Genomic DNA, 18603 nt, shown 5'->3' with positions numbered 1-18603 from the left:
CTTTGCAATCAAAATGTGTAAAAAATGACCGGTGAAATCCAAAAGGTGCACTTTGGAATATGTGCCCCTTTGCCCACCTTGGCAGCAAAAAAGTGTGACACATCTGGTATCGCCGTACTCAGAAGTTGGGGAATGTGTTTTGGGGTGTCATTTTACATATACCCATGCTGGGTGAGAAAAATATCTTGGTCAAATGCCAACTTTGTATAAAAAAATGGGAAAAGTTGTCTTTTGCCAAGATATTTCTCTCATCCAGCATGGGTATATGTAAAATGACACCCCAAAACACATTCCCCAACTTCTCCTGAGTACGGCGATACCAGATGTGTCACACTTTTTTGCTGTCAAGGTGGGCAAAGGGGCACATATTCCAAAGTGCACCTTTCAGATTTTGCAGGCCATTTTTTACACATTTTGATTGCAAGGTACTTCTCACACATTTGGGCCCCTAAATTGCCAGGGCAGTATAACTACGCCACAAGTGACCCCATTTTGGAAAGAAGACACCCCAAGGTATTCCGTGAGGGGCATGGCGAGTTCCTAGAATTTTTTATTTTTTGTCACAAGTTAGCGGAAAATGATGATTTTTTTTTCTCTCTTTTTTCCTTACAAAGTCTCATATTCCACTAACTTGCGACAAAAAATAAAATATTCTAGGAACTCGCCATGCCCCTCACGGAATACCTTGGGGTGTCTTCTTTCCAAAATGGGGTCACTTGTGGCGTAGTTATACTGCCCTGGCAATTTAGGGGCCCATATGTGTGAGAAGTACTTTGCAATCAAAATCTGTAAAAAAATGACCGGTGAAATCCGAAAGGTGCACTTTGGAATATGTGCCCCTTTGCCCACCTTGGCATCAAAAAAGTGTCACACATCTGGTATCGCCGTACTCAGGAGAAGTTGGGCAATGTGTTTTGGGGTGTCATTTTACATATACCCATGCTGGGTGAGAGAAATATCTTGGCAAAAGACAACTTTTCCCATTTTTTTATACAAAGTTGGCATTTGACCAAGATATTTTTCTCACCCAGCATGGGTATATGTAAAATGACACCCCAAAACACATTCCCCAACTTCTCCTGAGTACGGCGATACCAGATGTGTGACACTTTTTTGCAGCCTAGATGCGCAAAGGGGCCCAAATTCCTATTAGGAGGGCATTTTTAGACATTTGGATCCCAGACTTCTTCTCACGCTTTAGGGCCCCTAAAAAGCCAGGGCAGTATAAATACCCCACATGTGACCCCACTTTGGAAAGAAGACACCCCAAGGTATCCAATGAGGGGCCTGGCAAGTTCATAGAATATTTTTTTTTTTGCATAAGTTAGCGGAAATTGATTTTTTTTTTTTCTCACAAAGTCTCACTTTCCGCTAACTTAGGACAAAAATTTAAATCTTTCATGGACTCAATATGCCCCTCAGCAAATACCTTGGGGTGTCTTCTTTCCAAAATGGGGTCAGTTGTGGGGTGTTTGTACTGCCCTGGCATTTGAGGGTCTCCGCAATCATTACATGTATGGCCAGCATTAGGAGTTTCTGCTATTCTCCTTATATTGAGCATACAGGTAATGAGATTTTTTTTTCCGTTCAGCCTCTGGGCTGAAAGAAAAAAATGAACGGCACAGATTTCTTCATTCGCATCGATCAATGTGGATGAAAAAATCTCTGCCAAAAAAAAAAATGGAGGGGAAAGGCGTCTGCCAGGACATAGGAGCTCCGCCCTACATCCATACCCACTTAGCTCGTATGCCCTGGCAAACCAGATTTCTCCATTCGCATCAATCGATGTGGATGAATAAATCATTGCCGGGATTTTTTTTATTTTATATATATATACAAAGTGCTTGCCAAAGCATAGGAACGCCGCCTCCTCCTCAGCTCGTATGCCTCGGCAAACGTATCTGTCACTGCAGAGGAGAAAATGCCGTCTTGCAGCGCCGCATACACCGACTTGCGTGTAATCTGACAGCAGCGCAATGCTTCTGTCAGAATGCACATCGGTGCTGCAGCTAGTCGATCGGTTGGTCCACCTGGAAGGTAAAAAAAGAAAAAAAAAAAAAAAAAACAGGCCGCAACGCAATAATTTTATTAACTTTGCAACAGAACATGTAACTTTAACTTTTTTAACTGAACATTAACGTGTTTGCTTACTGGTGTGTTTTTTTTTTTTTTTTGTTTTTTTTTACCTTTATAGAACAAACCTCTCCTTCCCCATGGGTCAATGTGCAAAGCGCAAATCGCCCAAAGATGTGGCGAAGTGCGTTATGCACTTTGTCCCATGTGAAAGGAGACGTTTGCAGCAGCAGTGAGTGAATGGGCCCTAATAGCCCTGTGTGCCTATCCTGGTGAGATGATCCCTATGCTAATAGTGTACCTGTGAGTGGTACTTCCGGAAACACTCTCCAAAGCATAGGGCAGGGTGGTCCGGACAGTCAGGACAGAAATAGCGGGTGTCACGCCTTATTCCACTCCTGCTACAGACACGACATCTTTTTCGGGGTGACGGTTGGGTTGAGGTACCAGGAACGACATTGGGGAAATGTCGCTCGTGTAGACGGCTAACTACACTGGTGGTTGGGGCCACGGAACCTCCTGGATACAGGAGGTTCTCGATGATCTCTTCCTGAAATTTGAGGAAGGATCCAGTTCTCCCAGCCTTACTGTAGAGAACAAAACTATTGTACAGAGCCAATTGAATTAAATATACAGACACCTTCTTATACCAGCGTCTGGTGCGTCGGGAAACTAAATACGGAGACAACATCTGGTCATTGAAGTCGACCCCTCCCATGTGGAGGTTATAGTCGTGGACTGAGAGGGGCTTTTCAATGACACGGGTTGCTCGCTCAATTTGTATTGTCGTGTCTGCGTGAATGGAGGAGAGCATGTAAACGTCACGCTTGTCTCTCCATTTCACCGCGAGCAGTTCTTCGTTACACAGTGTGGCCCTCTGCCCCCTTGCAAGAAGGGTGGTAACGAGCCGTTGGGGGAAGTTCGCGCGGTACCACAGGCGCCAATCCGTTCTAGAAACAAATGCCTAAAGAGGGCCACACTTGTGTAAAAATTGTCCACATAAAGATGGTACCCCTTGCCGAATAAGGGTGACACCAAGTCCCAAACTGTCTTCCCACTGCTCCCCAGGTAGTCAGGGCAACCGACCGGCTCCAGGGTCTGATCTTTTCCCTCATAGACCCGAAATTTGTGGGTATAGCCTGTGGCCCTTTCACAGAGCTTATACAATTTGACCCCATACCGGGCACGCTTGCTTGGGATGAGTTGTTTGAAGCCAAGGCGCCCGGTAAAATGTATCAGGGACTCGTCTATGCAGATGTTTTGCTCTGGGGTATAAATATCTGCAAATTTCTGGTTGAAATGGTCTATGAGTGGCCGAATTTTGTGGAGCCGGTCAAAAGCAGGGTGGCCCCTGGGACGGGAGGCGGTGTTGTCACTAAAGTGCAGGAACCGCAGGATGGCCTCAAAACGTGCCCTGGACATGGCAGCAGAGAACATGGGCATGTGATGAATCGGGTTCGTGGACCAATATAACCGCAATTCATGCTTTTTTGTCAGGCCCATGTTGAGGAGGAGGCCCAGAAAAGTTTTAAGTTCGGAAACTTGGACTGGTTTCCACCGGAAAGGCTGGGCATAAAAGCTTCCCGGGTTAGCGGTGATAAATTGTGTGGCATACCTGTTTGTTTCGGCCACAACTATGTCTAAAAGCTCCGCAGTCAAGAACAGCTCAAAAAATCCCAGGGCCGAACCGATCTGAGCCGTCTCAACCCGAACTCCAGACTGGGCGGTGAAAGGGAAAACTACAGGTGCGGCTGAAGTTGGGGACTGCCAATCAGGGTTTGCCAGCACCTCAGGGATTCTAGGGGCTCTACGGGCACGTCTTTGCGGTGGCTGCGACGGGGTCACTACTGCACGTGCCACCGTACCAGCTTCAACTGCCCTTCTGGTGCTCGCTACTTCACCATGTTGTACGGCAGTGCTGGTACTAGGTCCAGGGAGGGCTGGGCTGCTGGTGTATGCCTCACCACGTAATCCGACAGCACCAGCCCCACTCTGCTGCTCTTGAAGCGGATCCTGCGCAACCTGCGGTCTAGCGACACTGGGCCGGGTACGCCTGGTGGTATCAGGGACCTCAGCCTCCTCGTCTGAACTTTGGGTCAGAGAGCCACTGCTTTCTACAGGTTCGTATTCTGACCCGCTGGATTCATCAGATGAGGGTTCCCACTCCTCATCCGACTGGGTCAGAAGCCTGTAGGCCTCTTCAGAGGAATACCCCCTGTTTGACATGTGGGCAACTAAATTTAGGGGTATTCCCTGAGACTACCCAAGAAAAAAAAAAGCAAGCCTGTCTTACAAAGGGGAGGCTAGCGAAGTACCGGAGGCCGCTGCGGTTGATAAAAAATATCAAAACTGATTTTTTTTTATCGCCGCAGTGCGTGTAAAGTGAATGTGCAGTGATCAAAAAAAATTATTTTTTTTTTCACTGCGGTGGGGCGGGTGTGGGCGAACGCACGTGTGGGCGACCGATCAGGCCTGATCGGGCAAACACTGCGTTTTGGGTGGAGGGCGAACTAAAGTGACACTAGTACAATTATAGATCTGACCGTGATCAGTTTTGATCACTTCCAGATACTATAAAAGTACAAATGCTGATTAGCGATACGCTAATCAGCGAATAACGGACTGCGGTGCGGTGGGCTGGGCGCTAACTGATCGCTAACTACCTAACCAAGGGACCTAAACTATACCTAAAACCTAACGGTCAATAACAGTGAAAAAAAAAAGTGACAGTTTGCACTGATCACTTTTTTCTTTTCACTTGTGATTGACAGGGGTGATCAAAGAGGTTATCAAAGGGTTAATTGGGGTTCAGGGGGGTGATCAGGGGCTATAGTGTAGTGTTTGGTGTACTCACTGTGAAGCCTGCTCCTCTGCTGGATCCAACCAACGAAAAGAACCAGCAGAGGAGCAGGCAGCCATATAACAGATCATATTTACAAATATGATCTGCTATCTGGCACTTTGATTGGATTTTTTAAAAATCAGCAACCTGCCAGCCACGATCATTGGCTGGCAGGTTGCTGACGAAATACCTCTTGATGAAATGCCGGCGCGAACTGAGATGACGCGTATATGCGTGACTGTGCGCAGCGCTGCCACCTCCGGAACGCACATGTGCGTTAGGCGGTCCGGAGGTGGTTAAAGGGTATATCTCACAATGACATATTTCATGATGACATATGCAGCAAAGGCTGCCAAATTTTTTTTTTTTTTGCCAAAACGGGTGTTAGTTTAACCATTTCAACCCCACTAGCTGAAACCCCCTTCATGACCAGAGCACTTTTTACACTTCGGCACTACACTCCTTTCACCGTTTATCGCTCGGTCATGCAACTTACCACCCAAATGAATTTTACCTCCTTTTCTTTTCACTAATAGAGATTTCATTTGGTGGTATTTTATTGCTGCTGACATTTTTACTTTTTTTGTTATTAATCAAAATGTAACAATTTTTTTGCAAAAAAAATGACATTTTTCACTTTCAGCTGTAAAATTTAGCAAAAAAAACGACATCCATATATAAATATTTCGCCAAATTTATTGTTCTACATGTCTTTGATAAAAAAAAAAATGTTTGGGCAAAAAAAAAAAAAAAATGGTTTGGGTAAAAGTTATAGCGTTTACACACTATGGTACAAAAATGTGAATTTCTGCTTTTTGAAACAGCTCTGACTTTCTGAGCACCTGTCATGATTCCTGAGGTTCTACAATGCCCAAACAGTAGAAAACCCCCACAAATGACCCCATTTCGGAAAGTAGACACCCTAAGGTATTCGCTGATGGGCATAGTGAGTTCATAGAACTTTTTATTTTTTGTCACAAGTTAGCGGAAAATGATGATTTATTTTATTTTATTTTTTCTTACAAAGTCTCATATTCCACTAACTTGCAACAAAAAATTCTAGGAACTCACCATGCCCTTCACAGAATACCTTGGGGTGTCTTCTTTCCAAAATGGGGTCACTTGTGGTGTAGTTATACTGCCCTGGCAATTTAGGGGCCCATATGTGTGAGAAGTACTTTGCAATCAAAATGTGTAAAAAATGACAGGTGAAATCCGAAAGGTGCACTTTGGAATGTGGGTCCCTTTGCCCACCTAGGCTGCAAAAAAGTGTGACACATCTGGTACCGCCGTACTCAGGAGAAGTTGGGGAATGTGTTTTGGGGTGTCATTTTACATATACCCATGCTGGGTGAGAGAAATATCTTGGCAAAAGACAACTTTTCCCATTTTTTTTTATACAAAGTTGGCATTTGACCAAGATATTTTTCTCACCCAGCATGGGTATATGTAAAATGACACCCCAAAACACATTCCCCAACTTCTCCTGAGTACGGCGATACCAGATGTGTCACACTTTTTTGCTGCCAAGGTGGGCAAAGGGGCACATATTCCAAAGTGCACCTTTCGGATTTTGCAGGCCATTTTTTTTTACACATTTTGATTGCAAAGTACTTCTCACACATTTGGGCCCCTAAATTGCCAGGGCAGTATAACTACGCCACAAGTGACCCCATTTTGGAAATAAGACACCCCAAGGTATTCCGTGAGGGGCACGGCGAGTTCCTTGAATTTTTTTTTTTTGTCACAAGTTAGCGGAAAATGATGATTTTTTTTTTCTCTTTTTTCCTTACAAAGTCTCATATTACACTAACTTGCGACAAAAAAAATAAAAGTGTGAGAAGTACTTTGCAATCAAAATGTGTAAAAAATGACCGGTGAAATCCGAAAGGTGCACTTTGGAATATGTGCCCCTTTGCCCACCTTGGCAGCAAAAAAGTGTCACACATCTGGTATCGCCGTACTCAGGAGAAGTTGGGGAATGTGTTTTGGGGTGTCATTTTACATATACCCATGCTGGGTGAGAAATATCTTGGCAAGAGACAACTTTTCCCATTTTTTTTATACAAAGTTGGCATTTGACCAAGATGTTAATCTCACCCAGCATGGGTATATGTAAAATGACACCCCAAAATTCCCCAGCTTCTGAGTACGGCGATACCAGATGTGTGACACTTTTGCGCATCTAGGCTGCAAAAGTGCCCAAATTCCTTTTAGGAGGGCATTTTTAGACATTTGGATCCCAGACTTCTTCTCACGCTTTAGGGCCCCTAAAAAGCCAGGGCAGTATAAATACCCCACATGTGACCCCACTTTGGAAAGAAGACACCCCAAGGTATTCAATGAGGGGCATGGCGAGTTCATAGAAATGTATTTTTTTGGCATAAGTTTGCGGAAATTGATTTATTTATTTTTCTCACAAAGTCTCACTTTCTGCTAACTTAGGACAAAAATTTAAATCTTTCATGGACTCAATATGCCCCTCAGCGAATACCTTGGGGTGTCTTCTTTCCAAAATGGGGTCAGTTGTGGGGTGTTTGTACTGCCCTGGCATTTGAGGGTCTCCGCAATCATTACATGTATGGCCAGCATTAGGAGTTTCTGCTATTCTCCTTATATTGAGCATACAGGTAATGAGTTTTTTTTTTCCGTTCAGCCTCTGGGCTGAAAGAAAAAAATGAACGGCACAGATTTCTTCATTCGCATCGATCAATGTGGATGAAAAAATCTCTGCCCAAAAAAAAAAAAAAAAAAAAAAAGGAGGGGAAAGGCGTCTGCCAGGACATAGGAGCTCCGCCCAACATCCAAACCCACTTAGCTCGTATGCCCTGGCAAACCAGATTTCTCCATTCACATCAATCAATGTGGATGAATAAATCATTGCCGGGATTTATTTATTTTTTTTACATACAAAGTGTTTGCCAAAGCATAGGAACGCCGCCTCCTCCTCAGCTCGTATGCCTTGGCAAACGTATCTGTTACTGCAGAGGAGAAAATCTCGTCTTGCAGCGCCGCATACACCGACTTGCGTGTAATCTGACAGCAGCGCAATGCTTCTGTCAGAATGCATATCAGTGCTGCAGCTAGTCGATCAGTTGGTCCACCTGGAAGGTAAAAAAAGAAAAAAAGAAAAAAAAAATGAAAAAACCAGGCCGCAACGCAATAATTTTATTAACTTTGGAACAGAACATGTAAACTTTAACTTTTTGAACTAAACATTAACGTGTTTGCTTACTAGTGTTTTTTTTTTTTTTTTTTACCTTTATAGAACAAACCTCTCCTTCCCCATGGGTCAATGTGCAAAGCGCAAATAGCCCAAAGATGTGGCGAAGTGCGTTATGCACTTTGTCCCATGTGAAAGGAGACGTTTGCAGCAGCAGTGAGTGAATGGGCCCTAATAGCCCTGTGTGCCTGTCCTGGTGAGATGATCCCTATGCTAGGTGTACCTGTGTGTGGTACTTCCGGAAACACTCCCCTAAGCATAGGGCAGGGTGGTCAGGACAGTCAGGACAGAAATAGCGGGTGTCACGCCTTATTCCACTCCTGCTACAGACACTACATCTTTTTCGGGGTGACGGGTGGGTTGAGGTACCAGCAACGACATTGGGGAAATGTCGCTCGTGTAGACGGCTAACTACACTGGTGGATGGGGCCACGGAACCTCCTCGATGATCTCTTCCTGAAATTTGAGGAAGGATCCAGTTCTCCCAGCCTTACTGTAGAGAACAAAACTATTATACAGAGTCAATTGAATTAAATATACAGACACCTTCTTATACCAGCGTCTGGTTCTGCGGGAAACTAAATACGGAGACAACATCTGGTCATTGAAGTCCACCCCTCCTATGTGAAGGTTATAGTCGTGGACTGAGAGGGGCTTTTCAATGACACGGGTTGCTCGCTCAATTTGTATTGTCGTGTCTGCGTGAATGGAGGAGAGCATGTAAATGTCACGCTTGTCTCTCCATTTCACCGCGAGCAGTTCTTCGTTACACAGTGCGGCCCTCTGCCCCCTTGCAAGACGGGTGCTAACGAGCCGTTGGGGGAAGCCTGCGCGACTAGTTCGCGCGGTACCACAGGCGCCAATCCGTTCTAGAAACAAATGCCTAAAGAGGGCCACACTTGTGTAAAAATTGTCCACATAAAGATGGTACCCCTTGCCGAATAAGGGTGACACCAAGTCCCAGACTATCTTCCCACTGCTCCCCAGGTAGTCAGGGCAACCAACCGGCTCCAGGGTCTGATCTTTTCCCTCATAGACACGAAATTTGTGTGTATAGTCTGTGGCCCTTTCACAGAGCTTATACAATTTGACCCCATACCGGGCGCGCTTGCTTGGGATGTATTGTTTGAAGCCAAGGCACCCGGTAAAATGTATAAGGGACTCGTCTACGCAGATGTTTTGCTCTGGGGTATACATATCTGCAAATTTCAGGTTGAAATGGTCTATGAGGGGCCGAATTTTGTGGATCCGGTCAAAAGCAGGGTGGCCTCTGGGACGGGAGGTGCTGTTATCACTAAAGTGCAGGAAACGCAGGATGGTCTCAAATCGTGTCCTGGACATAGCAGCAGAGAACATGGGCATGTGATGAATTGGGTTTGTGGACCAATATGACCGCATTTCATGCTTTTTAGACCCATGTTGAGGAGGAGGCCCAAAAAAGTTTTAATTTCGGGAACTTGGACTGGTTTCCACCGGAAAGGCTGGGCATAAAAGCTTCCCGGGTTAGCGGTTATAAATTGTGTGGCATACCGGTTTGTCTCTGCCACAACTAAGTCTAAGAGCTCCGCAGTCAAGAACAGCTCAAAAAATCCCAGGGCCGAACCGATTTGAGCTGTCTCAACCCGAACTCCAGACTGGGCGGTGAAAGGGGGAACTACAGGTGCGGCTGAAGTTGGGGACTGCCAATCAGGGTTTGCCAGCACCTCAGGGATTCTAGGGGCTCTACGGGCACGTCTTTGCGGTGGCTGCGACGGGGTCACTACTGCTCGTGCCACCGTACCAGCTATCAATTGCCCTTCTGGTGCTCGCTACTTCACCATGTTCTACGGCAGTGCTAGTACTAGGTCCAGGAAGGGCTGGGCTGCTGGTGTATGCCTCACCATGTAATCCGACAGCACCAGCCCCACTCTGCTGCTCTTGAAGCGGATCCTGCGCAACCTGCGGTCTAGCGACACGGGGCCGGGTACGCCTGGTGCTATCAGGGACCTCAGCCTCCTCGTCCGAACTTTGGGTCAGAGAGCCACTGCTTTCTACAGGTTCGTATTCTGACCCGCTAGATTCATCAGATGAAGGTTCCCACTCCTCATCCAACTGGGTCAGAAGACTGTAGGCCTCTTCAGAAGAATACCCCCTGTTTGACATGTGAGACTACCCAAGAAAAAAAAAGCAAGCCTGTCTTACAAAATATCAAAACTGATTTTTTTATCGCCGCAGTGCGTGTAAAGTGAATGTGCAGCGATCAAAAAAAATAATAATTTTTTTGTCACTGCGGTGGGGCGGGTGTGGGCGACCGATCAGGCCTGATCGGGCAAACACTGCGTTTTGGGTGGAGGGAGAACTAAAGTGACACTAATACAATTATAGATCTGACCGTGATCAGTTTTGATCACTTCCAGATACTATAAAAGTACAAATGCTGATTAGCGATACGCTAATCAGCAAATAACGGACTGCGGTGCGGTGGGCTGGGCGCTAACTGATCCCTAAAGTACCTAACCAAGGGGCCTAAACTATACCTAAAACCTAACGGTCAATACCAGTGAAAAAAAAAAAAGTGACAGTTTGCACTGATCACTTTTTTCCTTTCACTAGTGATTGACAGGGGCGATCAAAGGGGTGATCAAAGGGTTAATAGGGGTGATCTGGGGGCTAAGTGTGGTGTTGGTGGGTACTCACAGTGATGTGTGCTCCTCTGCTGGAACCAACCGACCAAAAGAAGGAGCAGAGGAGCACAGCAGCCATATAACCACATCATATTATTACTAATATGATGGGTTATCTGGCTTCTGATTGGTTTTTTAAAAAATCAGCAACCTGCCAGCCGCGATCATTGGCCGGCAGGTTGCTGACGAAATACTTGGCGACGAAATGCCGGCCCGCGATGCGCATGCGCGGGCCGGCTGTGACGAAATCTCGCGTCTCGCGAGATGACGCGCCGATGCGTCCAGGAGGAATAAATCAACCACCTCCCGGACGCATCGGCGCGTTAGGCTGTCGGGAGGTGGTTAATAACTGAATATGACAGCAGTATATAACCCTGTAAATTTCACACGTGCTGATCAGTGATGGCCAGTTCGCCGATGAATACATGCGATCTGCCATGTTTATTTCCAAGCCCAGCGATGCAGAGGTAAGTCCTTACCTGTGCCTGCTCCGCGAGCCGCTCTGAAACACATGCGGTCACCGGGAGCAGGCAGTTCCGAGAACAGCCTTCATCGGGATGTTCTCGGAACTGCCTGCTCCCGGTAACCGCATGTATTTCAGAGCGGCTCGCGGCGCAGGCACAGGTAAGGACTTACCTCTGCATCGCCGGGCTTGGGAATAAAGATGGCAGATCGCATGTGCTTGTCGGCGAACACTGCGAACTGTCCATCACTAGTGCTGATGCTGCAAGGCCAGAAAAATAGTGGAATCCGTCAAAAAAGTGTGTTTTTAAAAAATCAAGAAAATTATGGCTGTATTTCTAGCTTAAATTGCACACTGAATTGCCAAAAAAATTGTGATTATTTGTGCTGTTTTTAAAGCTTGGATTTCAAATGTCCTAAATGCTCAGATGCAGTGCTGGTGCACTAAGCTTGTATAAAATGGCCATAAAAAGTGGCCACCGCCCACCTAACTGACTTATAAAAAGTGTTTTTTTTCCGGTCGTAATTCGACAAAAAAAAATCCTTGATGCAAATTTTTTGCATCAAAGATCAGGGCAGATCTGATTTAAATCAAACTGATTTAAATCACGATTTAAATTACTAGTCAGTAAGGCTTGATTTAAATCATAGTTTTCTACATAAAGACAAATTCTTGCTGGTATAACTTATAATATGCAAGTAGATGAAGATTTTTAGAATAACAACTTTTCATATTAGTTTGATTAGGTTGATTCTGTATTCATAGGTTTGTAGAAGTTAGGATTAAGGTCTTTTCTCAACTCTGTTCATTCATTTTTGCTGTGAAGAAGAGGCATGTGATCTCTGCTGAGTCAAATTCAGTTTTGAGAACTGCAAAAGTAAACCAAGCATCTGTGTTAATATCTTGTAGGCAGAGAAACTGCCCAATAATCTTACAAAAACCTCTGGAAGAGCATGACATTGTGAACGGATTAATGGAATGTATTTACTAAAAAAATTAAACACATACAGCCTTATTCAACATAATTAAAAAACAAATCTTTATTTCATGATTGAATAACCTTTGGATGGTAATATTTTCCTCAAAAAGCATTTTAGATATATAAAAAAATAAATAAAAAAAATAAGATTTAAATAAAAAGAAATCAGATTTTTTAGATTTATTCAAAAAAGTCATAGATTTTTTTTTTTATCCACCCTGTCGAAGATTTGTTTGTGTCACGTGACCACAGAGCGGGAGTGAAGCGCTTGCTATTACTCCCGCTCTGTGTTCTCCCGCTGGCCGCAATACTCACCTTTTCAGCAGGGGGCCTCCGGACACTCCATAGCACATCCAATGCCCTGTGTGACGTCAGACGCAGAGCCGCACAGCGATGGAGTGTTGGCAGCGCCCCTGCTGGAAAGGTACGTTGGTGCGACTAAGGCCGGGCGCCAGGAGTGCACAGCGTCATAGATGCTGTGCACTCCGGGTGTCAAAAGGAGGTGCTTGCTGGCACGGGGGAAGAAGAGCCGATGGCACTGGGGTGGGGGAACGGAGCCGATGGCACTGGGGTGGGGTAACGGAGCCGATGGCACTGGGGTGGGGTAACGGAGCCGATGGCACTGGGGTGGGGTAACGGAGCCGATGGCACTGGGGTGGGGTAACGGAGCCGATGGCACTGGGGTGGGGGAACGGAGCCGATGGCACTGGGGTGGGGGAACGGAGCCGATGGCAATGGGGGGAGGGAACTTTGAAAATCAAAGCCAGCCTCCACCCCTCAGTAAGGAGAACGCAGCAACGTCACCGCACTAAACATGGCAGTGCCTTGGAAACAAAGCCAAGCGTAAATATAAGGATGCTACGCATGGTGAGATTGAACCGTGCACCACCAGCCCATTTACCATGTGCTTTTAATTAGATGGCTTGTACAGCTGTATTCTACTCAGCCCATACTGCAGGCCCACAGCCTGGGAGATGCATGCGTAGGATACAGCTTGGTACTACTTTGCCCAGATTGTAGGCTGTAAGCCCAGGAGAGGCATGTTAGAGTAGGACCCATCTGATTAGAAGCTTCCCTGTCGACTGGTAGATGGGCCCAAAATATTTTTGATCAATTATATTATAAAGAGCTTCTAGCTGCATTTGCAGTAAGTATGACCACCAAATATTTATTCTTTCAGTGTTTGCTTATATCTTTATATGATGAGTCTACGGATATACAAGACAAGCCTCAGTTGGCAATTTTTGTACGGTATGTATCAGACAACTGTACAATAAAAGAAGAGCTACTTGATATTGTCCCGTTAACAGACAGAACTCATGCCATCTATATGAAAGAGACCCTGATGACTGTAGTTGAAAAGGCAAATTTGCCATTATCAAAACTCACAGCCATAACCACAGATGGAGCACCGTCTGTCATAGGATCTGTGAATGGCCTTGTCGTGCTACGTAAACGTGATAACAGATTTCCCGAATTTTGGACATTTCATTGCATCATTCATCAGGAGCAGCTGGTGTCTAAAAAGCTAAATTAAAGTCATGATGCCTGTTCTCGAAATTGTCAATCTTATTCGCACTCATGTGCTTAAATCACAGACAGTTCAGAAATCTCATTGCAGACCTTGATGAGAACCTTCCCAGTGATTTCCCACTTCACTGCTTTGTAAGGTGGCTTTTAAGAGGTAAGGTGATATCTCTTTTTTTTTTTTTTTTTTTTTTTACTTTTGAGTCGGGTAAAAATGTTTCTGGCAGAAAAACACAGACTATCCTGTGCTCTCCGATTCCCAGTGGATTTTTGATCTGGCATTTCTGGTGGACATGCTGCACCACCTGGATAGACTCAACTTTGAGCTCCAAGGGAAATTAAAGATGCTGCCCGATCTAGTGCAAACAGTTTTTGCATTTGTTAACAGGCTCAAGCTTTTTAAAACTCATCTGAGAAAGGGAGAACTAACACATTTCCCCTCTGTGACAAATGTAAAGTGCCCAAGCTGCTGAGATCCTAAAAAAGCAGAACTACTTACTAGGCAGAACTTCTTGAAAACCTACAACAGACCTTTGAGGACAGATTGCAGGATCTACAACTGAAGAGGCCACAAATTACATTCCTTGTTAACCCTTTTGCTGCAGATTCAGATGGTTTGAAACCCCCACTGGTGACAGATGAAGCAACAACTCAAATTGAGATGATTGAACTTTTGGAAGATGACCGACTCAGGTCAATTCTGAGTGAGGAAACTGTGGAGTTTTGGCAAATCGTGCCTTTGGAGAAGTATCCCAATTTAAAACGAGCTGCACTGAAGCTTCTGTCACTGTTTGGCTCAACCTATGTTTTTGGATCTGTTTTGCGATCAAGAATAGAATATGTTCTATTTTTTTCGGGAGCCGCGGACCGGAAAATAGGGGCCGCGCTCCAGAAATGCGGACAGAACACTGTGTGCTGTCCGCATCTCTTCCGGCCCCATAGAGAATGAATGGGTCCGGATTCATTCCGCAACGTTGCGGAACGGATCCAGACCCATTCTGCGGAGATTTGAATGGACCTTTAAAGAATTGCTTCGAGTAGCAATGACTGAATACAAGCCAGATTTGAAACACATTGTGAAAAACAAAGATTGCCAGAAGTCTCACTAAATTTGTCTATATTACAGGTAGGAAAGGTGGTTTAAATACACTTTTAAAAGGTTTGAAAACTCAATTGCAGTAATACTGTCGTGTACACGCATATTTGTGTAAATGTATAGCTTGTGGCTCCTGGCAGTCATAATTATTATTTTTTTTTTTTTGTGGCTCTTTGTGTCTGTAAGGTTGGCCACCCCTGGTCTATCTCATATATTAGTTTCACCTTTTAAGTTGCATTACTGAAATAAATGAACTTTTGCACGATATTCAAATTTTTCGAGTTTCACCTGTATGTCCTTAGGCCAAAAGAAATTTCAGCTATGAAACTGTCATTGTCCAGTCATGTAATCCGCCAAGTATCATAATAAAGGGAGTTTTAAAGAAAATAGATGGAACAAATATATTTTATGACTGGACACCATAACTCACCAAAATGTATTGTCGGCTGCTTCATCTTCATCATCAGAGCTGGAGGAATTGTATCCGGACAGAAGCCCCAGTGATGATGGAGCAGAGTTCATGGCTTATTGATGGAATCCTAAAGAAAACTACAGGATTAAAAGTACTCTCCTTATTACAAGTATGGTCAACAATAGAAATATCACAGTTCGGGCAAACACAAATGGCCAAATGTCACTTAACTTTAAAGGTGTTGTGCAGCAATATATACACAACTCTTAAAAAGTTAGGGATATTTGGCTTGCGGGTGAAATTTCAGGATGAAACTAAATGCCTCTGAACTTCACAGGTGAACTTAATGTGACCTTCTCTAAACTTTTAAATGCACATGTCCAACTGTTCATTGTTTCAGTACTTTTTGCATAAGGGCTCTTTCACACGTGCGTTGTCCGGATCCGGCGTGTACTCCACTTGCCGGAATTACACGCCGGATCCGGAAAAACGCAAGTGAACTGAAAGCATTTGAAGACGGACCAGTCTTCAAAATGCGTTCAGTGTTACTATGGCAGCCAGGACGCTATTAAAGTCCTGGTTGCCATAGTAGTAGTGGGGAGCAGTATACTTACAGTCCGTGCGGCTCCCGGGGCGCTCCAGAATGACGTCAGAGCGCTCCATGCACATGGATGATGTGCCATGCGATCACGTCATCCATGCGCGTGGGGCGCCCTGACGTCACTCTGAAGCGCCCCGGGAGCCACACGGACGGTAAGTATACTGCTCCCCCACTCCCAACTACACTTTACCATGGCTGCCAGGACTTTAGCATCCCGGCAGCCATGGTAACCATTCAGAAAAAGCTAAACGTCGGATCCAGCAATGCGCCAAAACAACGTTTAGCTCAAGGCCGGATCCGGATTAATGCCTTTCAATGTGCATTAATTCCGGATCCGGCCTTGCGGCAAGTGTTCAGGGTTTTTGGCCGGAGCAAAAAGCGCAGCATGCTGCGGTATTTTCTCCAGCCAAAAAACGGTCCGGTCCTGAACTGAAGACATCCTGATGCATCCTGAACGGATTTCTCTCCATTCAGAATGCATTAGGATAAAACTGATCAGGATTCTTCCGGCATAGAGCCCCGACGACGGAACTCTATGCCGGAAGAAAAGAACGCAAGTGTGAAAGAGCCCTAACTTGCCTTTCTCTAACAAGGAGCTTAAAGTATAACTGTCATATTTTTCTGTTTTGGAGTATTGTATTGTGGAGATTAATATCTTCTTGGTGGCCCTATTTCAACTTTTCACTGTGTATTCAATTACCCCTTAATTCCACAGTTTTGTTCCCTGTACTGCCTACTTTTACCTCTGCTTAAAATAAGGTTGCTAGGCATGATCCCAGCGTGCAGGGTCACATTACTGACAACCAGGGACTGCAAGTAAATGATTAAAGCCAGGTCCTCCCCAGCAGCTGATAACAGTGCCTGGGCTGTGTGCACTTCTCCCTGTCCCTGCGCTTGGCAGACGCTCCCTCACTCAGCAGAGCTGGACAATGCAGAGCCGAATCAGCGCAGACCAGGGAAGGGAGATCTGCCATCTGCTCAGTGTATAAATGAAAGCAACATGTGGTAAGAGGACCCCTTTGTGCTGCAGGAGATTAACCCTTTAGGGGGGAGGGCTCTGGTTACTGACACTTTTGGGGGGCTATTGTTACTGGCTAGTGAGGGCAGGCGGGATTAGTCTCAGGGTGAGGGCAGTGGCAGCCATCTTAACGGAATAGTGAAATTGCAGTTTTATGCAGACTGGTTGCTAAGGGCTGAATCTTATTAAATATGGGGTAAGTCGGTCTAATAGTAACTGATTCTGGAATATCATGTTATTAGTAACTACATATATCAAAATTGAAATTAGGGTCTAAGTGTGACAGTTATTCAACCCCTGAAACGTTCCCTCACAGAGGTTGTACTTACCTCGCTCCCCGGCACCCCTGTCTCTCCTTGTCCCCGCACGACCGCTGCAGGTAAGTACAGTGTGTGTGAAGGGCTGGTGTATATGGGGGGGCGTTTCGGGGGTTGGATAACCCCTTTAACGGCAAAATTCACAACAGGTGTTTGATCCATGAATCGCCCAATAAATTTCCTGGTTCAATTAGAATTGGTATTTAAACAGTCCTCCTCATCATGCTGTTCACATTTTGACATCATGAGACCAAGACGACACCAAACATTTAATCAACAGTACCTCACCATTGCAAAGCTTCAAGCAGGATGTTATCAGACGGAAGTGGCCACTAAGCTTAGAGTGTCACAGTGTCGTCAGCAGGTTGCAACAGAGATAATGAGAGACTGGAAGAGACACAAAGGCATACAAGTGGATGTCCTTTGGCCACATCCCACACTGATAACCGCTTCATTGTGAACAATACCCTATGGAACCGAATGACGAATGCCACATAACTCTAGCCACAGCTCAAACACCTGTTGTGAATTTTGCCGTTAAGCTCCTTGTTAGAGAACAACAAGTTGTGCAAAAAGCACAGAAACATTGAACAGTTCATTCAAAAGTTTAAAGAAGGTCAAATTAAGTTCACCTGTAAAGGTTAGAGTGCATTTTAGGTGTAATAACAATTCTGGCGCATCTATTCTTATGGCTCTATGTTGTGCCAGTCTTTATTATTTATACTAGAAGTTATGAATGAAATACTAGCAGTCTGCAGTAAGGTAACAGAGGGGTGGTAACCAGTTGGGGGGGGGAGGGGGGTGTACCTGCACTCTATCCAACCAGTGCAGCTACACATCCCAAACTTGTTGCCACCCCCCTGTACCCTTACTGCAGACTACTAGCAATTTATTCACAACTTCTAGTAGAAATAATAAAGGAATGGAAAGGAAATAATGCTACAAAATTATTACATGCAGAATCAGTGGCCTGAAGCCTATGAGGCAGTAGAACAGCGCAGGAGATCGCGATTACCTCATTGTGACCTCCTGCATCGGGTCTCGCGAGATGACGTGGCGCGGGAAGGCACAGTGAGGCGTTCATGACTGCCTGCGCCGGGACACCACAAGCGGTGATGGAGTGAGGAAGAGAGGTGAGTTAGCATTTTATTTTTTTGTGTAACTACCCTAAGTAATGCCATACTGGGGGCACTATGGAGGTGGGGGGCATTATCAGTTTAAATAGCAGAAAAAAAACAGAAGGCAGTTTTATATTATACAGAGGGGCCAGTACATATATTAATTTTACAGAAGGGCAAATAATAATGGCCCCTCTTTATAATTCTAATATATAATGGCCCCTGTGTAATATTAGGATATATAATGGCCCCCTCTGTATTATTAGTGTAT

The 18603-nt window shown here is 45.1% G+C and overlaps 1 protein-coding gene across 13 annotated transcripts in view; it reads right to left on the bottom strand.

The window, feature by feature from the left end:
* The window catches only part of LOC122940978, a 171025-nt gene that overhangs the window by 14324 nt on the left and 138098 nt on the right, over positions 1–18603 (bottom strand). For 9 of the 13 annotated variants that reach the window (XR_006390402.1, XM_044297930.1, XM_044297937.1 and 6 more), the window contains one exon: positions 15297–15405. Coding sequence is in view for 11 of the 13 variants with exons in the window: in XM_044297930.1 (XP_044153865.1) it covers positions 15297–15388 (92 nt within the window). In the remaining 2 variants the exon portion in view is untranslated. Of the gene's footprint in view, positions 1–12073; positions 12134–15296; positions 15416–18603 lie in introns of those variants that run through there. The other 4 variants (XM_044297934.1, XM_044297935.1, XM_044297933.1 and 1 more) reach the window with 2 other exon arrangements.

This window comes from Bufo gargarizans, chromosome 6 (genome assembly GCF_014858855.1).
Source record: "Bufo gargarizans isolate SCDJY-AF-19 chromosome 6, ASM1485885v1, whole genome shotgun sequence".
Taxonomy (NCBI): Eukaryota; Metazoa; Chordata; class Amphibia; order Anura; family Bufonidae; genus Bufo; species Bufo gargarizans.
The sequence above is the reverse complement of the archived record's forward strand: the minus strand, read 5'-3'. Positions and strand labels throughout refer to the sequence as shown.